Below are 27,430 nucleotides of genomic sequence, written 5' to 3'. Positions count from 1 at the left end.
CAAGCATTAGCTAATAAATCTTTGAAGTGTTCTCTTTATGTGCAATTTTTAAATGCATGAATAACTCACAAATATAAAGCTTAGAATAAATAACATATGGTGAGACATCTGAAATCTCATCCAAAACTTTGTTCTTTTGTGAATACAATTGAATGCTGCTAAATATTACCTCTTTTATAGCCTAAGTAATCTCCACATGTTATTTTAGTGGATTAAACCCCGTTATCATCTTTTTCAAACTAAAGCAATATACCAGTCAAAGGAAAATTGGTGTGTTTTTTTCTACGCACATTCTTGTTTACATGAAAACATCAGTATAAGTACATGGCCTTATGTTCGAAGTGCCAAGACAGCAAAGTCTTTAAGACAACTAATACTTGTTTAAATTCCAGTTAATTTTATTAATTCCCTGAACCATCCCCCTCCAAGAAAGCAAGTTGCTTTGTTCTAAGAAACACTGGCTGTACTGTCCATTGGCTCCATTTCTCTCTGTGCCCCTTTTGCACCCTACCTCCCCTTTATTCTTTTCTTCCTTCTCAACCTGCTTTTCCTTTTTGTTTTTGCCATTTTTTCCACCATCTGTTTCCTTCTTTTTTCTCATACTTTTCCCCCTTTCTCTTTTGTTATCAAGTAGTAGTGGTATCATTTCTCAAACAAGTACCAATGATGGTTGTATCCAATATTCATTCACTACTTTCCATGTGTTGGACACTTGGGATTCTACTATGGTCTGAATTTTTTTGTCCTCCCAAAATTTATATATTAAATCCTAATCCCCCAGGTGATAGTACTGGGTGGTGGGCCCTTTGGGAAGTGATAAGGTCATGAGCGCAGAGCCCTTATAAATAGGATTAGTGCCCTTATAAAAGAGACACCAGAGAGATCTCTTGCCCCTTCCATCATGTGAGGACACTGGGGGAAAGCACCATCTGTGAGGAAGCAGGCCCTCATCAGACACTAAATCTTCTGGCACCTTCATCTTAGACTCTGCAGCCTTTGGAACTATGAGAAATAAACTGCTATTGTTTATAAGCCACCCACTCTATGATATTTTGTTATAGCAGCTCCAACAAACTAAGACAGATTTGACAGAAATTGGCTTGCGATTCCTTTAAAATTATGCTGATGACTTTGAAATTAGATTAAAATGAATAGACTAAGGATTTTAGATTAATAAAGGTAGATTTAAAAACTCTAGAGTTGTATATATATATACTTGGAATAAAGTATATAGTCTATGTATACTTTGTTCCTATGTTGATTTAGGTGTTTTACTAAAAATGGAACAAATATACAATAGTGCAATTTTAAGTATTTAAAAGAGAATTGAAAATGAAATAACATTAAAATTGTCCATAAATTTCTTTAATGAATTGTTACTCTTTAAATATTCTGGCTGTATTCCTTCCTTTGCATTAGAACACCAACCAAAAAATGTATGGTACTTCATAATAAACTCAGTAGATCTTGTCATATACAACAGTGACATTTAGAAGTGCCTGAAAATTCTCTTTTTGGATTATTACATTCTGTATTAAATTGTTTTACAACAGATTAGTAACATTAGACTGACCTAAAGTAGGTTGATCTCTCTAAGAATAAATGGAAGTTGCAAAATTTGCTTTGCTCAGCATTTTCAAAAAGAATAAAAACATGTAAAATTTTTTGGACTATAATTTCTGGAATCAAATTGGAAGTAGATTAAATTTCACTTTATAGATCCAAAAAGAAGTGAAATGTATAAATGTATAAAATCATTTACATTAGTCAAGTCCAGGAGGCACAGAGAGTCCCATACAGAATAAATCCAAGGAGAAATACGCCAAGACACATATTAATCAAACTGTCAAAAATTAAACACAAAGAAATCATATTAAAAGCAGCAAGGCAAAAACAACAAATAACACACAAGGGAATCCCCATCAGGATAACAGCTGATCTCTCAACAGAAACTCTACAAGCCAGAAGGGAGTGGCAGGACATAATTAAAGTGATGAAGGAGAAAAACCTGCAACCAAGATTACTCTACCCAGCAAGGATCTCATTCAGATTTGATGGAGAAATTAAAACGTTTACAGACAAGCAAAAGCTGAGAGAGTTCAGCACCACCAAACCAGCTTTACAGCAAATGCTAAAGGAACTTCTCTAGGCAAGAAACACAACAGAAGTAAAAGACCTACAATAACGAACCCAAAACAATTAAGAAAATGGGAATAGGAACATACATATCGATAATTACCTTAAATGTAAATGGACTAAATGCTCCCACCAAAAGATACAGATTGGCTGAATGGATACAAAAACAAGACCCATATATATGCTGTCTACAAGAGACCCACTTCAGACCTAGAGACACATACAGACTGAAAGTAAGGGGATGGAAAAAGATATTCCATGCAAATGGAAACCAAAAGAAAGCTGGAGTAGCAATTCTCATATCAGACAAAATAGACTTTAAAATAAAGACTACTAGAAGAGACAAAGAAGGACACTACATAATGATCAAGGGATCGATCCAAGAAGAAGATATAACAATTGTAAATATTTATGCACCCAACATAGGAGCACCTCAATACATAAGGCAAATACTAATAGCCATAAAAGGAGAAATCGACAGTAACACACTCATAGTAGGGGACTTTAACACCCCACTTTCACCAATGGACAGATCATCCAAAATGAAAATAAATAAGGAAACACAAGCTTTAAATGATACATTTAACAAGATGGACTTAATTGATATTTATAGGACATTCCATCCAAAAACAACAGAATACACATTTTTCTCAAGTGCTCATGGAACATTCTCCAGGATAGATCATATCTTGGGTCACAAATCAAGCCTTGGTAAATTTAAGAAAATTGAAATTGTATCAAGTATCTTTTCCGACCACAACGTTATGAGACTGGATATCAATTACAGGAAAAGAGCTGTAAAAAATACAAACACATGGAGGCTAAACAATACACTACTTAATAACGAAGTGATCACTGAAGAAATCAAAGAGGAAATTAAAAAATACCTAGAAACAAATGACAATGGAGACACGACGACCCAAAACCTATGGGATGCAGCAAAAGCAGTTCTAGGAGGGAAGTTTATAGCAATACAATCCCACCTTAAGAAACAGGAAACATCTCGAATAAACAACCTAACCTCGCACCTAAAGCAATTAGAGAAGGAAGAACAAAAACATCCCAAAGTTAGCAGAAGGAAAGAAATCATAAAAATCAGATCAGAAATAAATGAAAAAGAAATGAAGGAAACGATAGCAAAGATCAATAAAACTAAAAGCTGGTTCTTTGAGAAGATAAACAAAATTGATAAACCATTAGCCAGACTCATCAAGAAAAAAAGGGAGAAGACTCAAATCAATAGAATTAGAAATGAAAAAGGAGAAGTAACAACTGACACTGCAGAAATACAAAAGATCATGAGAGATTATTATAAGCAACTCTGCCAATAAAATGGACAACCTGGAAGAAATGGACAAATTCTTAGAAATGAAGAACCAAATGAATAATGCTAAAAAGTTTTAAAGTTATCTTAAATTTGCAAGAACCAGTGAGGCATGATCTGATTTTATTTTTAAAAGATCGGTTTGGCTGCAATATGGAGCATATATTAAGTGAAGCAAAACTGGAGGAGAGTGTACTATTAAAAGATTATTGCAAGATTTTGGTGGGAAAAAAATCATGAGGACCCGGAGTAAATACTGGCAGTTAATGGAGAAGAATAGACACATTTGAAGGTTATTTAGGAAGAGAATTTCTTGGACTTGTGATGGAAGAACTTGGGAAACTAAGCATTCAGGATGACTCCTAGGGGTTTTATTGGGAGATTTTTTTGATAATCATACTTTTTTCTGGTTTAGGGAATCCAAAGAGAAAGAAATTTTAGAAGATGACAAGTTTCGCTTAGAATATGGTGAGATTGTGATGCATGTGTCTATTTAAGTAGACGTGCCTAGTAGGTGATTTGACGTATGAGATAGACATTGTTCAAAGAAGTTTCATAATTTTTTACTAATGAAAGGAATGAAAAGGTTAGATGTGATATTACCTTTCATAATTTTGATTTGCTGTATCATAGCTTTTATTAATATTCAATTCCACTTCAGTTACGTATATCTAATATGTACATATGTCTCATTAATAAGCAAATATTAACTGGAGATAATGTTCACTAATCTAGGCAGTATTTTTTTTTTAATATAAATTCAATGCTGGGAGCATTGCTAAAAAACTAGCATACATATTAATTTCTAGTGTCATTTTTACTGGTTATACCCTTTGGAATACAATTTAGCAATATGTAGCATGATCCATAAAGATATCCATACTATTTGATTAATTCTATTTCTACAATTTATCCTAAAAAATAATTCAAGATAAAAAAGAGATAGGGGGCTTCCCTGGTGGCGCCGTGGTTGAGAGTCTGCCTGCCGATGCATGGGACACGGGTTCGTGCCCCGGTCCGGGAGGATCCCACATGCCGCAGAGCGGCTGGGCCTGTGAGCCATGGCCACTGAGCCTGCGCATCCGAAGCCTGTGCTCTGCAACGGGAGAGGCCACAGCAGTGAGAAGCCCATGTACTGCAAAAAAAAAAAAAAAAGATAGGAAGAAAAATGTTCTGCATGCTTCTAAAATTAGTCTAAATATCCTCCAGATTTAACAAATAATGAAATGTAAGCAAAATGTAATAATATGCCCATTTAAAATTTACATGAAAGAATGAAGAATGAAATTAAAAGAAGTTCCATTAGACCTTGAATCTTAGATTTTTCTTTTTACTCAGAAAATTGTTCACTGATTGGATTTCATTTCCTTTTTCATGGGACTAATTATACAACTTGATTTAAACCCCTCAAAAATATTTATGTATCAAAATCATAAACTTATTTATTTTCCAATATTGATAATAAACTTATAGAAAAGAATGGATGACTTACTGTAATTGTGGAACAATGTAACTGTATCCAACAATGTAAATATTAATAATAAAACTTGAAAATGGAATGAGGAGGAGAGGCAAAGGAAGGATAGGCATACTAATGCATTCCTGATACCTTTCATGATATAGAACTACTAGATACTATCTAAGTTTGACATGTCAAGAGATAGAGGTTTAGATGTACACTTAAAACACTAGTGATTATTAGAATTAATTAAAAACAATGTTAATCGTATAGCCAATGAAAATTGAAAGGTTAAAGAGAAAATAGGGGATAATGAAAGTATGTTAATTTCTCACAATTTTCATTGAGGGGTCAATGGTGTCTACATGTGAGGAATCAAGAAATAGAGGAAATTACATTTTAAACTATTGTTGGAACCTCAAGAGTAAATTTAAAAAAGAGTTAAGATTGTTCAAATCTGTCAGCTGGACCAGGGTGAGAGAAGAATATTTTCCCTTTTAATTTTATACACTTTTATGTGCTTTGGGTGAGGACATTTGAAAACATTACATTTATAATATATTGTCTAATTTTTTAAATAGTTGCTCTTAACATTATTTGTCATTGAAATATTTGTTATATATAAGAAAATGACTAAAAAATAATACATAGGCACTATGATTGAAAATAGATAAAATAGATATGCATAGTAGCCAACATGCAAGTAATACATATATACAGAAAGTAATTATATATCTTTTATTAAGATTTCATTTGATTTCTTAATTCTTAATATTTAAATGAAAACTTTAAATACACATTTTAAAAATAGTAAACAAAACTGGACTTGAAGACTGCTACTTATGATCTTAACACTGTTTATTGAGTTTTTGAAAATAATTTCTTTGGGATTAGTTTTCTCTTTCCTTGACTTTTGATTTTGGCTTTCTCTTTTCCTTGACTAGGTCTCTTTTGATTATAAATGTCAGAAAGACAATTTGGTCTACCTTAAACTAAAATGGGAATTTATTAAAGGACTACCAGGGTGACTCATGAAACAAAGTGAAGAATGAGGCTGGGCCCCAGGAGCAATTACATTTCAGATGATAGTATCTTTCATTCTCTACACTCATCTTTGCTGTTCTTTGATTTTCTTCTTTTGTCTTCTGTCTCTTTTTTTTTCCACAGAACAACTTTTGTTATTTCTCCTGTCTGCACCATAATAAACTTGACCACTGCTAGCTCTCAAACCTTACTACTTTCGATCTAAGCAACACATGAAAGATTAACTCATTTTTCTTACTTCTTGTACTAAAATTGCCTTGCAAATCAGTGAACAATAACAATGATCATATTGTGCTACTTGGTAGCTCTGGCAGTATCCATGTGAGGAGAGCAACAAGAAGTACTGGTTAGAAAAGATGGGTGTCTGCTACCATGTGCAAATTGAATGCATTCATGTAAAGATTCTTTGAGTCCTTTGCCCAGCTCTTAGTGCTATTTATAGCATTCAACAACCTAACCCTCTCTTACAACTCATATCACCCCACATAACATGCTTGGATGTCTCAGTTGCCTCACTTTTTAGTGTGTTTAATGTGTCTGATTCACTCTTTCTCAATTCTTCCTGCTTTGATCTCCCATTCAGTCCTGTTTCTAACTGAACCCACTTCTTCTGCAGTGTTCCCCATATTGGAAACGCCACCACCATTCAGCCTCCCAGTGTGCTCAGAACAGAAACTTGGGAGTCATTCTTGACTTTTCTCTTTCCTTAACCTACCTATACAATAAATTGCCAACTTTCAAATCTAGCTCTTATTTTGAGCCTGGAAAATATATAGGACACTATCCCTCTTGCCAAAAGCATTTCTTCTAGACTACTCTATTATACTCCAAATTCTCTTCTTCTCATATCTTCCCTACCATCCCCTTCCATTTTCTTCATATAGCAGCCAGAGTAAGGTTGACTAAATACAATTGAATCATACTTAAAACATTTCTGTGGTTTCCCACTGAACTTAACATAAAAGCCAGTGCTTAGTAGAGCCTACAATCATCTGATGATGAAAAGCCTCTTGCTCATTAAGTTCTAGGCACACTGTACTTTTTTGGTTCCCCCTCCCCCCAAAAAATAATAATGCATGTACTTCTCCCCATCACACACACACTCCTTATGCTTTTCCCAATCTCTTTCTGAAGCAGTCCCCTACTTACTGACTGGATGTGTCCTTGTCCTGCAGGTTTAACCCGAAGTGCCATTTTTTTCAGTAAGGTCCGCTATATCTCCACATGTTAAGTAAAGAGCATCCTTCATGTTATTCTAACAGTTCATTGCTTCCCTTTATATCACTTATCAAAACCTGTAATTTTATACCTACTGGTATGTTTCCTTATTGAAGCCTATCCTCCCTATGAACTATAAGCAGTGAAAGAGCATGGATAACAATGTTTTTTACCACTCCCTCTGTAATGAGAAAATTGTGTTTAGTGCTCTGTGCACATGACTCTTTTTCTAGCTTTCCTCCTAATTTTACTTATTAAAGTAACATTGGTTTATAACATTATGTAAGTTGCACATGTACAATGTTATAGTTTGACTTCTGTATATACTATAATATGCTCACCACCAAAAGTTTGGTTTTCATCCGTCACCAGACAGTTGACCCCCTTTACCCATTTTGTCCTCCCCCACCCTTCTGATCTGGTAACCACTACTCTGTTCCCTGTGTCTACGTGTTTGTTTTGATTGGTTTGATTTGTTGATTGGCTTATTTTTTATTGAAGTATATATATGTATATATATATATATATATATTTATATCCTTTTTGATTCTTTTCCATTATAGGTTATTATAAGATATTGATTATAGTTCCCTATACTATATCGTAGTCCTTGTTGTTTATCTATTTTACATATAGTAGTTTGTATCTGTTAACCCCAGATTCGCAATTTATCCTTTCCCCCTCTTTTCCCTTGGGTAACTTAAGTTTGTCTTCTATGTCTATGAGTCTATTTCTGTTTTGTAAATAAGTTCCTTTGTATTCACTTTTTAGACTTCTCATGAAAGTGATATTATGTGATATTTGTCTTTCTCTTTCTGACTTCAATTAGTATGATAATCTCTAGGTCCATCCATGTTGCTGCAAATGGCATTATTTCATTCTTTTTTATGGCTGAGTAATATTCCATCGTATTTATATGCCACATTTTCTTTATCCATTCATCTGTTGTTGGACATTTTGGTTGCTTCTGTGTCTTGGCTATTGCAAATAGTGCTGCAGTGAAAATCTGGGGTGCATGTATCTTTTTGAATTATGGTTTTCTCCAGATATATGCCCAAGAGTAGGATTGCTGAATCATATGGTAACTCTGTTCTTAGTTTTATGAGGAACCTCCATATTGTTCTCCATAGTGGCTGCACCTATTTACATTCCCACAAATGTAGGAGGGTTCCTTTTTCTCCACACCCTCTCCAGCATTTATTATTTGTAGATTTTTTGATGATGGCTATTCTGACTGGTATGAGATGGTATCTCACTGTAGTTTCGATTTGCATTTCTCTAATAATTAGCAATATTAAGCATCTTTTCATGTGCCTATTGGTCATCTGTATGTCTTCTTTGGAGAAATGTCTATTTAGGTCTTCTGCCCATTTTTTGATTGGGTTGTCTTTTTTTTTGATATGGAGCCGTATAAGCTGTATATTTTTAAATTCCTGGTTGGTCACATCAGTTGCAAATATTTTCTCCCATAGGTTGTCTTTTCATTTTGTTTGTGGTTTCCTTTGCTGTGCAAAAGCTTTAATTAGTTAGTAGAAGGAAAGATCATAAAGATCAGGGCAGAAATAAATGAAGTGTAGACTAAAAAGCAATAGAAAAGATCAATGTAACTAAAAGATGGTTCTTTGAAAAGATAAACAAAATTGACAATGAGCCTTTAGCCAGACTCTTCAAGAAAAAAAAAGGGAGAGGGCCCAAATTAATAGTATCAGAAATGAAAAGGAAGTTACAGTGGACATCACAGAAATACAGAGGGTCATAAGAGACTACAAACAACTCTATGCCAATAAAATGGACAACCTAGAAGAAATGGAAAAATTCTTAAGTACAATCTCCCAAGACTAAACCAGGAAGAAATAGAAATATGAACAGACCAATTGCCAGTCCTGAAATTGAATCAGTGATTTTAAAGCTCCCAACAAACAAAAGTTCAGGACTTGAATGGTTTCACAGGTGAATTCTATAAAAAATTTAGAGAAGACTTGACACCTGTCCTTCTGAAAATATTCGAAAATATTGCAGAGGAAGGAACACTTCTGAACTCATTGTATGAGGCCACTATCACCCTGATACCAAAACCAAAGATATCACAAAAAAAGATAAGTTCAGTGTCATTGATGAACATAAATGCAAAAATCCTCACCAAAATACTAGCAAACTGAATTGAACAGTACATTAAAAGGATCATACACCATGATCAAGTGGGGTTTATCCCAGGGAAGCAAAGATTTTTCAGTATTCGCAAGTCAATCAGTGTGATTCACCACATTAACAAATTGAACATTAAGAACCATATGATCATCTCAATAGATGCAGAAAAAGCTTTTGATTAAATTCATATCCATTTATGATAAAAACTCTCCATAATGTGGGCATAGAGGGAACATACCTCAATATAATAAAGGCATATATAATATATATGACAAACCCACAGCTAACATTACACTTAATGATGGAAAGCTGAAAGCATTCCCTCTGAGATCAGGAACAAGAGAAGTATGCCCATCTTGCCACTTTTATTCAACATTTCCTTGGCTAGAACTTCCAAAACTATCAGAGAAGAAAAAGAAATAAAAGGATTCCAAATTGGAAAGGAAGAAGTAAAACTGTTACTGTTTGCAGATGACATGATACTATACATAGCAAATCCTAAAGACATTACCAGAAAACTACTAGACTTCATCAAATAAATTCAGTAAAGTTGCAGGATACAAAATTAATACACAGAAATCTGTTGCATTTCTATATACTGACAGCAAAATATCAGGAAGAAAAATTAAGGAAACATTTCCATTTACCATCACATCAAAAAGAATAAAATACTTAGGAATACACCTACCTAAGGAGGCAAAAGACCTGTACTCTGAAAACTATAAGGTACTGATGAAAGAAACTGAAGATGACACAAACAGATGGAAAGATATAACATGTTATTGGATTGGAAGGATCAATACTGTCAAAATGACTATACTACCCAAGGCAATCTACAGATCCAATGCAATCCCTATCAAATTATCAATGGTATTTTTCACAGAAGTAGAAAAAAAATTTTAAATTTGTTTGGAAAGACAAAAGGCCCCAAATTGCCAAAACAACCTTCAGAAAGAATAATGGAGCTGGAGGAATTGGGCTCCCTGACTTCAGACTATACTACGAAGCTATAGTATTCAAAAGAGTATAGTGCTGGCACAAAAAAGACACAGAGATCAGTGGACCTGTATAGAAAGCCCAGAAATAAACTCAGGCACTTACAGTTAATTAATCTATGACAAAAGAGGCAAGAATATAGAATGGAGAAAAGACAGTCTCTTCAATAAGTTGTGCTGGGAAAACTGGACCAGCTACATGTAAAAGAATGAAATTTGAATGTTCTCGAATACCATATACAAAAATCAACTCAAAATGGATTAAAGACCAGGTACTGTAAAACTCTTAGAGGAAAACATAGGCGGAACACTCTTTGACATAAATTGCAGTAATACTTGTTTGGACCTGTCTCCTATTGTAATGGAAACATACTACTCTCTCTTAATAGAGCCCTCACCCCTTCCATCAGCTGTACAGCTAGCAAAGTGGTTTCTTACTCAGGAGCTGGGCTCTAAAATGGCTCATAGTGAACAATTAGCCAAAAATTTTTTAGAAATACTTTTATTTGTAAATATACAAAATGATACAATATATATTAAAATTCATTTTTTGTATCTCTAGTTACAGAGAAAAAGAATGAACTCAGTTTAATTTGCATAGTTAAATATGCTATAATTACTGATGGATGAACTAATAAATTATAGATATTCATTAAATATTTGTTCAAATCAATTAAAGCCCAGCTTTAACTGTCTTTGTGTACCGTTTCTGTTGACAAGATGAATAAACAGACATCCAAAGCAACTAAGCAGTTGGTGTAGTCACACATAATCCCTTCAGATTCTGTGTTTTAGTAGATTTTGCTGTTCACGTATACATTTGTGGGATTACATTTTATTTTTACTTTTGCTTATGAATGTGCTGAAGGCAATTTAAAGAACAACACATATTATGGCATTCAGAATTTCTTGAGTTTGCCAGTAAAGTTTGATCTGTGTATATAGTGTATTGTTTCCTAGCTGATTGTCAACCTGTAATGCTGTGCTGATTCTGCAAGTCCTTGGTGATCATTTTCTTGTCTCCCTTATGCTTGTCCTTCTGGAATGCTGTCATCAGCATATTGCTGTTAATGAATGACTACCTTGAGGAGTTTTGTGTCACTTCTCAGTTCATTATAAAAATTCTTATATACATTAAAATTAAAGCAATACCATAAAATAAAATGCTCAAAATCCCCTTTTTGAAGAAAAGTGACTCTTTTCTTCAAACCAGGAATCTGATTTTTAACCATAATGGTAAAATAGGCAGGGTATTATATCCTGACCTTCCTAAATAAAAATATCAAACCAGAAAAAGCTAGAGGAATCTTTGCCATGCTTTCAAAGATGTCAATCTCAATATTGCAGGCAGTCAGCTTTCTTTCTTTCTTTTTTTTTTTTTGCGGTACGTGGGGCTCTCACTGCTGTGGCCTCTCCCGTTGCGGAGCACAGGCTCCAGACACGCAGGCTCAGCAGCCATGCCTCACGGGCCCAGCCGCTCCGCAGCATGTGGGATCTTCCCGGACCGGGGCACGAACCCCCATCCCCTGCATCGGCAGGCGGACTCTCAACCACTGCGCCACCAGGGAAGCCCAGCTTTCTTTTTTTTTGATAACTTTTCTTTTAATAGGAAAAATTTTCAAGGTTGTATTAAGGTTCTATGGTTGTCATATTGGTCAACATTATTAAAACTCTCCTAGAACTTCCCAGTAACTATATTAAAACTCCATTTTTACAAATTGATTCGTATGTGTGTGTGTGTGCGTGTGTGAGAGGGATGCTTAAAAGGGTCAATAAACAACATCCTTCTTTTCCCTCCTAAATTAAGAATTAATTGCAAAATAGAAGATTCAGAGAGATTGAATTATAATATAATACAATCCAAATCTGGCTTGCAATGCAGCCGTGTAAGCATCCAATACATTCTTATCTGAAGTGAAGTGCCCCACTGGAGTTGCTGAACAAAATGGAAAATTGCGGACCTCTCCCACAGGGCCAGAATCTGTATGCTTATGTCTGGACAAGCTGAGATTTCATCCAGTGGACAGGCCATGCCAGTAAGGAGGAGAGCTTGTTTGTCCATCCCAAGGTCATCTACCAGTTTATGAATGCAGAGAAATGAGTGAGAGGTAGGGAAAGAAACCAGAAGAGTATTTCTATCCGAAGTGCCCTCATGCAGATTTGGGCCAGGGCAGTGTGGAGGGTCCCATGACAATTAGAAAGTGGGTGTTACAGACTGGGATGTCATTAATGAGGGAATGTTTGGGACTTGAAGTATCAAAAATATTCTTCTGGGCCTGATTTCCTATAGAATACATTTCTACCTTCATTATTTTTTCCCTAATTTACCATTATTGGAGGAATCACCTCATTAATTTCTCACTCACAATATAAAATTCAGGCAAGAGTAAGGATGCAGTACATCAGGTTTTCTTGGGAAAAAAAATCCTAATCTATTTATGAAGATATTTCTTACCTGATGTTACAGCATCAAATCTTCAGACACATGTTTGATTTGTACCTTTTTTTTTTTTTTTTTTGGCTACACCGTGTGGCATGCAGGATCTTAGTTCCCCAACCAGGGCTTGAACCTGCATCTCCTGCAGGGGAAGCACATGTCTTAACCACTGGACCACCAGGGAAGTCCTGTACCTATTCTTTTATGTCCTCAGTTTTGTCTTTCTGCTTCCTTTCCTCTTACCCCATTTTTTTCTCTTAAGGAATTTATACAGCCTAGAAATACTAGAATAACCCCTTAGTTCATGTATCATTTCCAATCTGTCCCCACTTAAATTTATATACCATGCAAATGCCAGAAATTTTAGTGGACTTGTCATGTCACTAATATTAAATTTCCTATAGCAAGTGGTTCCACAGTATGTCAAGCTCACCAGCTAGTCTCCGATGAATCCTCTCAAACCTCATGCCTCATCTCTCATTCACCTACTCCTTCATTTATTAAAAAAAAAAAAAAAAGTATTGAACACCTAGAATGTGCCGAAAACTACATTAGACAGTGTGATGTCAATATGGCTCTAAATAGACATGATCCTTGCTATGAGGAACTTACATGCTAATGCAGAAGACAGACCAAAAACAGGCAAACAGCCAAGTAAAAGAAGTAATTGAAATGAAAATTTAGTATATATTAAAAAAGAAAAGAGATTAAAAGAATTACCTGGAGATGGGAGTCTACCTTATATAGGATATCTCTAAGGCAGTAATAACACCTAATATGAAGAACATTCCAGATGGAGGAAATAGCATGTTAAAAATTCAAGTGTGAAATCTTGGTTCACTCAAGCAACTGAAAGAAGATGAGTATGAGTCACTTTTCAAGAAGACTGGTATGAGATGAAGTTAGAATAATAAATAAGGGCCAAGAGAGGCAGAAGCTCTACATCATGGTAAAGGTTTACTTTCTATTATGTAGACCAAAACTGCTTGATAGAAATATAAAACATGCAACAAATGGTAATCATTTATATAATTTAATATTTCAAATACACTTTGACTACCATGCTGTTATTTGTAGATAAGATGAGTGGAGAAAGTATGGGTGAAAACAGGAATACCAGTTAGGAGGCTATATTAGTTTCCTTTGGCTGCTGTAACAAAGTACCATAAATTGCCTGACTTAAAAAAAAAAAAAAGAAATGAACAGAACTTTATTCTCTTTCAGTTCTGGAGACAAAAGTCTTAATATCAAGGTGTCAGCAAAACCATGTTTCCTCCGAAAGCTCTAGGGAAGAATATTTCCTCATCTCTTCTAGCTTCTAGTGGTTGCTGGCAATCATTGTGTTTGCCTGGTTACAGATACATCATTCTAATCTCTGCCTCTGTCTTCATATGGCTTTCTCTCCTGTGTCCAAATGTCTCTCTTCTAATAAGGGCACCAGTCACATTGTATTTATTACCCATCTTAATCCAGTACAATCTCATTTTAATTTGATTACATCTTCAAGGATCTTATTTCCAAATAAGGTCACATTCACAAGTTCCAGGTAGACATGAATTTGGGGAGAACACTGTACAACATAATACAGAGGCTAGAAGTAAAAGATAGTGGTGGCTTGTGCACACCTGGCACACATGTATGCTCTATTCCCTTGCTCATCCCCAGGTAGTGGCAGTAAATATAAAAGGAAGAAGTGACTGTGAAATAAAATTTTAATTAACAGGTATCTTGAATGTGAAGGGGCCAAGCCCAAACAATCTGGGTGGTATTTCTCAGTCACAGCTTCTCTCATGTCTTTTCTGATGTGTCACTAAATGCCTACTGTTTTAACAGAGGAAATCCATGCCCCTAGCTTCTAAAGGATCTAGCTCTAAGGTATCTCCTTCAAATCCCTTTTTATATGTCTTTTAAAATTAGCTCCACCTTACTGAGAAGAGTACGAAATTAGAAGAAATTGATTAGTCTGTTAAAAGCACCGGGCTTCCCTGGTGGCGCAGTGGTTGAGAGTCTGCCTGCCGATGCAGGGGATGTGGGTTCGTGCCCCGGTCCGGGAAGATCCCACATGCCGCGGAGCGGCTGGGCCCATGAGCCATGGTCGCTGAGCCTGCGCGTCCGGAGCCTGTGCTCTGCAATGGGAGAGGCCACAGCAGTGAGAGGCCTGCATACCGCAAAAACAAGAAAAAAAAAAAAACCCAAAAACCAAAAAAAAAAAAAAAAACCCAAAAGCACCAAAGAAATGAAATATATATTTGTTTAATCTATCATTACTTAAACTATGCCGGTATTTATATATATATAATGTGCTTTTTGAAAAAAAAATCTGAAAACTAGAAGAGTATTGTTAGAATTGAATCAGAAAACATCATTCAGTTCTAGTTGAGAAAAAGAGTCTGTATGCTTTACATCTAGAATGTTGTATGCAGTTAACTGGGTACAATATCTCTACCAATTTCAATTGCCAAAGTTGTAGAAATTCTCAATTTACATTTTTGATCCATCTATTTTTCTTGTGACCTAAACTCTTCTTAAATCTAGGTATATGTTCAGTTTGTACAATCTTTTATGGGCAATGAGCACCATACATTTAAAATATGCTGTGTAATGGTATGTCCTCTGATTTCTTTAAAAAAGTCACCTCCATTGCTGTTTGAAGTGGTGGGTTATGGAGATGTCAAGCAATTTCCAATGAGTCTGGTATCCTAAAATAGGATGAAACAAATGTGTTATCCAGATGTTTGTTTTATTGCTTTACTGACATTTCCTCTGTTTGTCTTTATATTTTTGACCCATTTTTCAAATATTTAAACATGAAATAAAACCGTTAACCCTTTGCCCTTTTCTACAACGTTTTCAGACTTTTCCTGAGGTAGGGTAACCAAAAACCAGACGCATCTAGTTACAAGTCAGCTGCTAACATTTGTGAGACTCAGGGCAAGAACACAAAAGGGGAATCACAGCATGTAAATCTAAAGATTTAAGTTATAAATCAAGCTTTAAAAACTGTTCAATAAAATATGTTCTAGCCTTGGGTATTTTTTTAAAGATTTTTTTGATGTGGATCATTTTTAAAGTCTATTGAATTTGTTACAGTATTGCTTCTGCTTTATGTTTTGGTTTTTTTTTGGCTGTGAGGCATGTAGGATCTTAGCTTCCCAACCAGGGATCAAACCCACACCTCCTGTATTGGAAGGTGAAGTATTAACCACTGGACCACCAGGGAAGTCCCCCTAGCCTTGTGTCTTGATCAATATACTTTGCTAATGACTTGGAAAGCTGTGATCAAATTATAGATTGTTTTGTACTCCTTAGCATTCTGTGCAGGAACTTGGCAATGTGGAGAGAGCCAGCCCTGGCTCCCGCCTAACCTGGCCCTTTACTACCCTAGATTGTGCCCCTTCGAGCCTCATGAACACATATGTGATCAACCCAGCTGTCCCATGGCCCTACCTCGGGTGACCCTCAGGAGGAATGACCTGGGTCATATCTTAAACCAGGCAATGAATTCCAGGGTTTTGGAGTACGGTTAGAAGGGAAAATGTGGCTTTGATTGTGGCATTTCCCTTATCCCTAGAGAATCCTCTCCCCATGGGCAGAGAAATGGTGAGTTGGATGGCCAGAATGGGTCCTGTAATGCAAATGTCTCTTATGTAAGTTGAAGCACAATAGTGAGCAGTGCAGCTGTTAAGTATACAGCTAATGCTAACACTTTTAATTTAAATTCTAGTGTTTGTAGTTGAAACTGGGTAATGAGTGCATAGGGATTCTTTGTGTTACTGTCCATATGGTTTGTTATATGTTAGCAATTTTCCATAACAAAAGAGTGAGAAAATATTAATACATTTTAATATCTTCTTGACAGTTCCAAGAAATTTTATGTTTTATGTGAGGAGGTTTGATTTGCTTGGTCACTGTTGTACTTGTTTATGATTCTATTGATGTCTTTAGTGATATGCCCTCATTAATGGTGGGTGAAAATAATCAATGTGCTGTGTAATGTTGCTTTTTCTTTCCTGAGTTCATCCTTGGACTGGCATCATTAAGAACTTACAATAATTTTCCCTTTGTTTTTATTCCTTATGTTCAAATAATCTTATATTATTGACACTGAAGTCCTTTATAAGATGATGCTCAAATTCTTTTTCATCCACCCAATATCTAGTTAAAACTTGACTCAGAACACTGAATTTTCTTGTGTTGAATTACACTGCTTTTAAATTTTAAAAGTTAACTTTTCTCCTCTTATAGAGCATCAATCTTTCAATACTATTTTTCTTTCGATAAACTTAATATTTAAATCCATGATTTAGAATCTGAATTTAGGATTATACTCTTTTAAGCAATCTTTGTATACTTTTTATATGTTTAAGGTATTCCTTTTCCTAATTCTAATCTACTCTTTGTAAAACTTTCTTTTGCAAACTTTGGATAATAACAGCCTCAGGTATGTGTTCATATAGTGGTGCTGTATTTGAAATCCCACTCCTCAGGTGGGACTTGATCCCAGCCAAAACTCAGAGTGGGACTCGAACCCAAAGTCTGGGTCTTGAACCCACCTGCACCTCAGATTGAAATTTGAACCCATGATCCCTGACTTAGGAGGGGACTTGACCCACTGTCTTTTAATTGAAACTTCTCACCTGGTGTCAGGATTTACTGAAGCTCTGGTTCTTTTGTCTCACCGCAGAAAGAATTCAGTGTGAGGCAAAGCGGCAGGCAAAGGGTGAGTTTCTTAGCATAGGATGTTTGTGAGAGTTGGAAGTGGGCTGGCAAGGGAGCACAGCAACCCTGAGAACAAAGGGGGCTACATTTTTACAATCAAAGGAAAAGTAGGTTGGGGAGAAGACTACTTTCTTCCTCATTCTTGGGCAGACGTCAAGACTAAACCCTTAGTTCTCCTTTGGTCTTACATGGTGTAACTGGGGCTGTGGTGATGCTGTTTAAATCATATGCATATTAGCAAAACGGAGGTAACATATACTAAAATATGGTAGTTAATCTCAGGTTTTGGTATAATGTCCCATTTCACCTAGTTTTCTTCTTTCCACTTTCACCTATATTTCTGTCTTGGCTACATGCAGAAATGCTACTCTTCAAGCACTATTAACTCTCTGACTTCATGTTACAAGATTCAGAACCCATATCTATTGTCTTGTGTTTCAACTAACAGGATTTGTGGTTTGAGTGTGTCTGGTGCTTGAATGCACCTGGTCTTCCTTCAAGGTAGTGTGGATTGTTGCTGGGTTATGGTATCCTTTTCTTGAGTGGTCATTAGCTTACAACAGTTTCCCAAACTCCCTTAAAATTCCCTTTCTGTCCTTAATCCCCTAGTAGGATTTCTAAACTGACTAATTATCCTACTCTATCCCTATCATAATCACTATTACATACATTTCCTATATCAACCTCTGTTAATTTTATTAGTAAGAGTGCATTTCCTTTTTTCCCTATGTTTATTTTTTCTTAAATTTTTTATTTTATATTGTAGTATAGTTGATTTACAATGTTGTGTAAGTCTCTCAGATGTACAGCAAAGTGATTCAGTTATACACATACATATACCCATTTTATTTCAGATTCTTTTCCCATATAGGTTATTACAGAATATTGAGTAGAGTTCCCTGTGCTGTACAGTAGGTCCTTGTTGAGTATCTATTTTATGTATAGTAGTGTGTATATGTTAATCCCAACCTCCTAATTTATCCCTCCTCCCTACTTTTCCCTATTGGTAAATTTTTTATTGAAGTCTGTGAGTCTGTTTCCGTTTTATAAAGAAGTTCATTTGTATCATTTTTTTTTAGATTCCACATATAAGTGATATCATATGGTATTTGTCTTTCTCTGTCCAACTTACTTCACTTAGTATGATAATTTCTAGGTCCACACATGTTGCTTCATTCTTTCTATGGCTGAGTAATATTACTGTGTTTGTGTGTGTGTGTGTGTGTGTGTACGTACCACGTCTTCTTTATCCATTTCTCAGTTGATGAACATTTAGGTTGCTTCCATGTCTTTGCTGTTGTAAATAGTGCTGCAGTGAACATCATGGTGCATGGATATTTTCAAATTATGGTTTTCTCTGTATATGTGCCCAGGAGTGGGATTGCTAGATCATATGGTAGTTCTATTTTTAGTTTTTTTAAGGAACCCCCATACCATTCTCCATAGTGGTTGTATCAATTTACATTCCCACCAACAGTGTAGGAGGGTTCCCTTTTCTCCACACCCTCTCCAGCATTTACTGTTTGTAGACTTTTTGATGATGGCCAATCTGACCAGTGAGAAGTGATTCCTCATTGTAGTTTTAATTTGCATTTCTCTAATAATTCGAGGTGATGAGCATCTTTCTATGTGCTTTTAGGCCATCTCTATGTCTTCTTTGGAGAAATGCCTATTTAGACCTTCCACCCATTTTTTAATTGTATTGTTTGTTTATTTGATATTGAGGTGCATGTACTGTTTGTAAATTTTGGAGATTAATCCTTGTCAGTTGTATCATTTGCAAATATTTTCTCCCATTCTGTGGGTTGTCTTTATGTTTTGCTTATGGTTTCCTTTACTGTGCAAAAGCTTTTCAGTTTAATTAGGTCCCATTTGTTTATTTTTGTTTTTATTTTCATTAGGAAGTGAATCCAAAAACATATTGCTGCAATTTATGTCAAAGCATGTCCTGCCTATGTTTTCCTCTAGGATTTTTATAGTATCTTGTCTTACATTTAAGTCTTTAATCCATTTTGAGTTTATTTTTCTGTATGGTGTTAGAGAATGCTCTAATTTCATCCTTTTACATGTAGCTGTTCAGTTTGCCCAGCATCATTTATTGAAGAGACTGTCTTTTCTCCATTGTATATTCTTGCCTCCTTTGTCATAGATTAATTGACCATAGGTGTGTGAATTTATTTATGGGCTTTCTATCCTGTTCCACTGAATGTATATTTATGTTTTTGTGCTGGTACCATACTGTTTTGATTACTGTATCTTTGTAGTATAGTCTGAAGTCAGGGAGCCTGATTCCCCCAGCTCTGTTCTTCTTTCTTTCGATTGCTTTAGCTATTCAGGATCTTTTGTGTTTCCATGCAAATTTTACTATTTTTTTGTTCCAGTTATGTGAAAAGTGTCATTGGTAATTTGATAGGGATTGCACTGAATCTGTAGATTGCCTTGGGTAGTATAGTCATTTTGACAATATTGATTCTTCCAATCCAAAAACATGTTATATCTTTCCATCTGTTTGTGTCATCTTCAGTTTCTTTCATCAGTTCCTTATAGTTTTTGGAGTACAGGTTTTTTGCCTCCTTAGGTAGGTTTATTCCTAAGTATTTTATTCTTTTTGATGCGATGGTGAGTGGGATTGTTTCCTTAATTTCTATTTCTGATCTTTCATTGTTAGTGTATAGAAATAAAACAAGTTCTGTGTATTAATTTTGTATCCTGCAACTTTAACAAATTCATTGACGAGCTCTAATAGTTTTCTGGTAGCATATTTGGGATTTTCTATGTATAGTATCATGTCATCTGCAATGACAGCTTTACTTCTTTTCCAGTTTGGATTCCTTTCATTTCCTTTTCTTCTCTGATTGCTGTGGCTAGGACTTCCAGAATTATGTTGAATAAAAGTGGTGAGAGTGGACATCCTTCTCTTTTTCCTGATTTCAGAGGGAAAGCTTTCAGCTTTTCACCAATGAGTATGATGTTAGCTGTGGGTTTGTCACATATTGCTTTTATTATGTTGAGTTATATCCCCCCTATGCCCACTTTCTGGAGAGTTTTTTTTATCATAAATGGGTGTTGAATTTTATCAAAAGCTTTTTCTGGATCTACTGAGATAATCATATGTTTTTTCTACAGTTTGTTTATCTGATGTATCACATTGATTGGTTTGCAGATATTGAAAAATCCTTGCATCCCTGGGATAAATCCCACTTGATCTTGGTGTATGATTCTTCTAATGTATTGTTGGATTTGGTTTGCTAGTATTTTGTTGACAATTTTTGCATCTGTGTTTATCAGTGATATTGGCATGTAAAATTGTGTATGTGTACCCATGTGTGGTATCTTTATCTGGTTTTAGTATCAGAGTGATGGTGGCCTCATAGAATGAGTTTGGGAGTGTTCTTTCCTTTGCAATTTTTTTGGAATAATTTGAGAAGGATAGGTGTTAACTCTTCTCTAAATGTTTGATAGAATTTGCCTGTGAAGCCATTTGGTCCTGGACTTTTTTTTATTGGGACTTTTAAAATCACTGATTCAATTTCAGTACTGGCAATTGGTCTGTTCATATTTTCTTTTTCTTCCTGGTTCAATCTTAGAAAGTTGTACCTTTCTAAGAATTTGTCCATTTTCTAGGTTGTGTATTTTATTGGCATAGAATTGCTTGTAGTAATCTCTTATGATCCTTTGTATTTCTGTGGTGTCTGTTTTAACTTCTCCTTTTTTCATTTCTAATTTTATGGATTTGAGCCCTCAACCTTTTTTTCTTGATGAAACTGGCTAAAGGTTTATCAATTTTATTTATCTTTTCAAAGAACCATCTTTTAGTTACATTGATTTTTTCTATTGTTTTCTTCATATCTATTTCATTTATTTCTGCTCTGGTCTTTATCATTTCTTTCCTTCTACTTACTTTGGATTTTGTTTGTTCTTCTTTCTCTAGTTGGTTTAGGTATAAGGTTAGGTTGTTTATTTGAGATTTTTCTTGTTTCCTGAGGTAAGAGTCTATTCATATAAACTTCCGTCTTAGAACTGCTTCTGCTGCATCCTATAGGTTTTGGATCTTCATGCTTTCTTTTTCATTTGTCTCTAGGTATTTTTTTTATTTCCTCCTGGATTTCTTCAGTGATCCATTGGTTGTTTAGTAACATACTATTTAACCTCCACATGTTTTTGTTTTTTACAGTTTTTTTCCTGTAATTGATTTCTAATCTCATAGCACTGTGGTCAGAAAAGATGCTTGATATGATTTCAGTTTTCTTAAATTTACCAAGTATTCTGCTGCTTTCAGATGGAAAATTCTATAAATATCAGTTAAGTCCATCTGGTCTAATCTGTCCTTTAAGTCCTGTGTTTTTTAATTCATTTTCTATCTGGATAATCTGTCCATTGATGTAAGTAGGGTGTTAAAGTCCCCTACTATTATTGTGTTACTGTCAGTTTCTCCTTTTATCACTATTATCATTGCCTTATATATTGAGGTGCTCCTATGTTGCGTGCATCCATATTTATAATTGTTATATCTTCTCCTTGGGTTGATCTCTTGATCATCATGTAGTGTCCTTCCTTGTCTCTTTTTACTGTCTTTAAAGTTTTTTTTGTCGTATGTGAGTAATCCTACTCCAGCTTTCTCTTGATTTCCATTTGCATGGAATACCCTTTTCCATCCCCTCACTTTCAGTCTATGTGTCTGTAGGTCTGAAGTGAGTCTCTTGTAGGCAGCATATATACGGGTCTTTTGTATCCATTCAGCTAGAGTTTGTCTTTTGGTTGAAGCATTTAATCCATTTACACTTAAGGTAGTTATTGATATGTATGTTCTTATTACCATTTTATTAATTGTTTTGGCTTTGTTTTTGTAGGTCTTTTTTCTTCCCTTTTTTGTCCTCTTGTGATTTGATGACTATCTTTAGTGTTGTGTTCGGATTGCTTTTTCTTTTTTGTGTGTTTATCTATTGTAGATTTTTGGTGTGTGATTCCCATGAGGTTTTGATATAGCAGTCTGTATATATACACAAGATTGTTTTAAGTTTCTGGTCTCGTAATTTCAAATGCATTTTCAGTATCCTGTATTTTTACTCTCCTCACAATTGCTGGTTTTGATGTCATATTTCTTTGTGGATGATCTCCTACCTTTATTGTATGTTTGCCTTTACTGGTGAGGTTTCCTATTTGTAATTTTCTTGTTTCTAGTTGTGGCCTTTTTTTTTTTCCCATCTAGAGAATTTCCTTTAGCTATTGTTGTAAAGCTCGTTTGGTGGTGCTGATTCTCTTAGCTTTGGCTTGTCTGTAAAGTGTTTTGATGTCTCTGTCAAATCTGAACTAGAGCCTTGTTGGGTAGAGTATTCTTTTTTTTTTTTTTTTTTTTTTTGCGGTACGCGGGCCTCACACTGTTGTGGCCTCTCCCATTGCGAAGCACAGGCTCCAGACGCGCAGGCTCAGCGGCCATGGTTCACGGGCCCAGCCGCTCCGCGGCATATGGGATCCTCCCAGACTGGGGCACGAACCCGTATCCCCTTCATCGGCAGGTGGACTCTCAACCACTGCGCCACCAGGGAGGCCCGGGTAGAGTATTCTTGGTTGTAGGTTTTTCCTTTCATCCCTTTAAGTATATTGTACCACTCCCTTCTGGCCTGCCAAGTTTCTGCTGAAAACTCAGCTGATAACCTTATGGGGCTTCCCTTGTATACTATTTTTTGCTTTTCTCTTGTTGCTTTTAATATTTTATCCTGGTGTTTAATTTTTTTCAGTTTGATTAATGTGTCTCAGCATGTTCCTCCTTGGGTTCATCCTGTATGGGACTCTCTGAGCTTCCTAGGCCTGATTGTATGTTTCCTTTCCCATATAGGGAATTTTTTTCCTATTAATCTCTTCAAATATTTTCTCAGGACCTTTCTCTCTTCTCCTTTAGGACCCCTATAATATGAATGTTGGTGAGTTTAATATTGTCTCAGAGGTCTCATAGACTGCCCTCATTTCTTTTCATTCTTTTTTCTTTTTTCTGTTCTGCAGAATAAAGCAGTGATTTCCACCAATCTGTCTTCCAGCTCACTTATTCTTCTGCCTCATTTCTACTGTTGATTCCTTCTACTGTGTTCTTCACTTCAGTTATTGTATTGTTCATCTCTGTTTGTTTTTTAAATCTTCTAGCTCTTTGTTAAACATTTCATGTATCTTGTTGGATTGTGCCTCCAGTCTTTTTCTGAAATCTTGGATTATCCTTACTATCATTACTCTGAATTCTTTTTCAGGAAGATTGCCTATCTCTACTTTACTTCATTGTTCTTCTGAGATTTTATCTTTTTCCTTTGTCTGGAATGTATTTTTCTGCCATCTCATTTTGTTTGACTTTCTCTGTTTGTGGCCTCCATTCCTCAGGCTGCAGGATTGTAGCTCCTCTCAATTCTGTTTTCTGCCCCCGGTGGGTGAGGTTGGTCCAGGGGCTTGTGCGGGCTTCCTGGTGGGAGGAACTGTTGCCTGCCCAGTGGTGGGTGGAGCTGGATCTTATCCTTCTGGTGGATAGAGCTATGTCAAGGGGTATGTTTAGAGGCAGCTGTGGGATCAGGACAAATTTAGGCCGCCTGTCTGCTGATGGGTGGAGCTGTGTTCCCACCCTGTTGGTTGTTTGGCCTCAGGCTTACCAGCACTGCGACCTGCAGACTGTTGGGTGAGGCCAGGTCTCAGTGCCAAAATGGTGAACTCCAGGAGAGTTCATGCCAATGAATATTCACTGGGGCCTCTGCCACCAGTGTCCTTGCCCTCATGGTGAGTGGCAGTCGACCTTCACCTCCTCAGGAGACCCTTCAAGCCCTGCAGGTAGGTCTGGCCCAGGCTCCTATGGAGTCACTGCTTTGCCCTGGGTCCCAGTGCACGTGAAAACTTGTGTGTACCCTCCAAGAGTGGATTTTTTGTTTCCCCCAGCCCTCTGGAGCTCCTGCACTCAAGCCCCACTGGCCTTCAATGCCAAATGCTCTGGGGGCTCCTCCTCCCAGTGCTAGACCCCCAGGCTGGAGAGCCTGACGTGGGGCTTAGAATTCTCACTCTTGTGGGAGAACCTCTGCAATATAATTATTTTCCAGTTTGTGGGTTGCCCACCCAGGGGGTATAGGATTTGATTATATCACAAAAGCACCTCTGCCACTGTCAGATCATGGCTTCTTCTTTGTCTTTGGATGTAGAATATCTATTTTGGTAGATTCATGTCTTTTTTGTTGATGGTTGTTCAGTAGTTAGTTGTGATTTCGTTGTTTGGGTGAGAGGAAGTGAGCTCAAGTCCTTCTACTCCACCATCTTGTCTGTACCCTCAAGAGTATGTTTCCTCTTGTCACAGATTATAAATCTAACTACTGCAAGTAGGCCTGTTCTTTTTATTAAAAAAATTATCTGCTTTTCGTCTTGAATCTCACAAACTTCTTTATAGGTAATTAAAATAATTTAAAATAAACAAGTTATTTCTTAGGATTATTTAATATTTTCTTTTCAGTTTGTTTACTGCATTTCATTTGACATTCATAGTTTTTTAAAAGCTCTAGGAAATGATAGATGTTCATATCTAAGGTAAATGATGTAGATTAATAAAATGGTAGAGTTTAAAATATTTATAATTTTTTGTTAATCAATATGGTATCTAATAATGCAAATAAATACAAATAAATTCTAAAATAAAAGTAAATAACTTCCAGTTCCCTTAAGCTCCTTAGTCAATTGAGGCTTTATTTTAAAAGCCAGTTTTACTGGCTTTGTGATTATTTTGTCTTTTTTTTTAAACCACATTTCCTCCTCCTCAGTCCTTCCTCAATGACATTTTCTTGCATGTGCACACATGAAAGTACAAAAATATACATATATCAGTGGAACCTATTATATCTTTGATCATTTAATAGATATGTATGATTAATGAAATTTAAATTTAAGAAATTAGGAACTAGCCTTTTTATATTGACAACATATATTGTAGAGGCAGTTTCTGTGACTGAACAGCACATAAAACACACACACACACACCTGAAATGATTCTAACAGCTTAAGCAGAATGTACTTTTAGATTACTCTGCTTGAACTGATCCTATTGTTAAAGGATTTCATGCCTTTCCACATTTAGTTTTTAATTCAGTTTGCTTTTTTACACCTTTCAATTTTATGTTATAACTCTATATTAACTTTATCATTTTATTCATGACGCATGCTCCAAAATGCTTTGCTGGCTATAGTAATGGATATTTTATGGGATTGTAGCTCTTATAGGAAATAAACTGATAAATCTTAAGTGTACTTAAATTGTTTTCACAGTAAATCAGAATTACCTAGTAGAATTCATAAGAGAATATAGGCAGGATGAACATCAAGAGCAGTTTTATTATCCTACTAGCTGTATAGCAACTATGTATTTCGTATGTGTCCTTGCATATATGAAATGGGAGCAGCAGTACCACTTGTAAGCTTTTCCAGAGTCAGAATATCTTTATAGAAAGTACACCTGGGTTTGGAGACAGATAAAGTTTTCCAACTTGCTCATTTCACTTAATAGCCTGTGTGATCTTTAGCAACTGATTTCAACTTCCTAAGTGCCAGTTTCCTGTTCTTTTGAAAAGGGACAAAAACAGACATTGTGCATTCTTGAGAGGATTCATATAAATTACTTGGTACAGTGCCTGGCATATAACTATATTCTGTTAATGGAATCTATTATTGTTAGTAATAGTTGTAGTGGTAAAGATTACAGAAGTAGAGGGAAATGTGAATATAACTACTCTTAGTAAGTTTGTAAACTATGCATGTTTTCTTTGGTTTATATGCACTGATTTATGGGAGCAGACTTTTATTATACAGATGTTATATTACTCTTAATGTCAGATGAAATTATTTGGAAATTTAGAAAATCATTATATATTTTTTAATTCATATAGCAATATTATGTAAAATTCACATCTTCCGCATATTCAAAAGTCAGATTAGTCAGCAGTGTAAAAACAGCAAATATAAATAATGAAATTCCTCTTTTTCATCCCATTTTGGTTACATTTTTCCACAGAATATGCTAGTTATTTTTCTTTTTGTTAATTCTAAGCACACATGTTTTATGAATCTGAAATAAGAAAAAATGATGTGTTTTGTTAAGAATTATTGATATTGTCATTGCTTGGAAAGGAAAATTTAAGCAATTAAATATTTTGTTTGGGGTATAGAATTATTTATAAAGTATATCTACCAAAAGTTGAGTTGTTTTAATACTCCTCTATCTGTCTGAGAGGGGTTAGAAGAAGGTATTGCAATGTTTGCTTACAGAGGAAAATACTGAAAGAAAGCCACATTAAATCACATGTATGTGTACATTTATTGATGGTCCAGAAAAATAAAGTTTAATGTACTTCAATTGTTTCTCTTTTCCAGGTTGCTTCCTTCTAATTCTGTCTTTTATACAAGGTGAAAAGAAGTATTTAAATAAGTTCTGTTGTAATTTAGTTAAAATATTCTTATGGCCTTTCACTGTAAACTAATATTTCAAAAATTAAGGTGACTCTAAAATCCTTTGATGTAGAATTCTATCCTTTGTGGCATGGACTTGATTTACCACTCTAGTCTCATTTCGTACCGTTGTCCCTTTCGTTGTCTTTCCTTAGGCAAGTTTGAACTAGTAGCTGTTTATACATATCTTTGTCAGGGTCTCTCTGACTTTGAAATATTTGCAAATGTCTTTGCCTGAGAAAGACCCCTATCACTTCCACTCCAAGTGACTAATAATAATTCATGTTTCTCATCTTAGTTGGGATGTCAGTAGCTTCTGCATTCTAGTTATTTAACTCTCCTGTTTCCTCTCCAACATATACACACATCTCCAGCTTCCCTATACTACCTTTACCTTATATATTGAGTACTAATTGTCTTTGATTTCTCTATCTTTCCACACTGGAAGTTTTTTTTGTTTTGTTTTGTTTTTATAAAAGAAGCTATTTTCCCCCCTT

The 27,430-nt window shown here is 35.5% G+C and overlaps 1 protein-coding gene across 4 annotated transcripts in view; it reads left to right on the top strand.

The window, feature by feature from the left end:
• The window catches only part of CCSER1 (coiled-coil serine rich protein 1), a 1,217,611-nt gene that overhangs the window by 662,663 nt on the left and 527,518 nt on the right, over nt 1-27,430 (top strand). The window contains exon 9 of one of the 4 annotated variants that reach the window (XM_082610970.1): nt 3,876-3,930. The exons of the other annotated variants lie outside the window; for them this stretch is intronic. Within the exon in view, the coding sequence (XP_082467096.1) occupies nt 3,876-3,908 (33 nt within the window). The 3' untranslated portion in view covers nt 3,909-3,930. Of the gene's footprint in view, nt 1-3,875; nt 3,931-27,430 lie in introns of those variants that run through there. 4 annotated transcript variants of the gene reach the window in all.

This window comes from Mesoplodon mirus (assembly GCF_964341445.2).
Source record: "Mesoplodon mirus genome assembly, chromosome: 2".
NCBI lineage: Eukaryota > Metazoa > Chordata > Mammalia > Artiodactyla > Ziphiidae > Mesoplodon > Mesoplodon mirus.
This window is presented reverse-complemented; position numbering and strand designations above follow the sequence as displayed.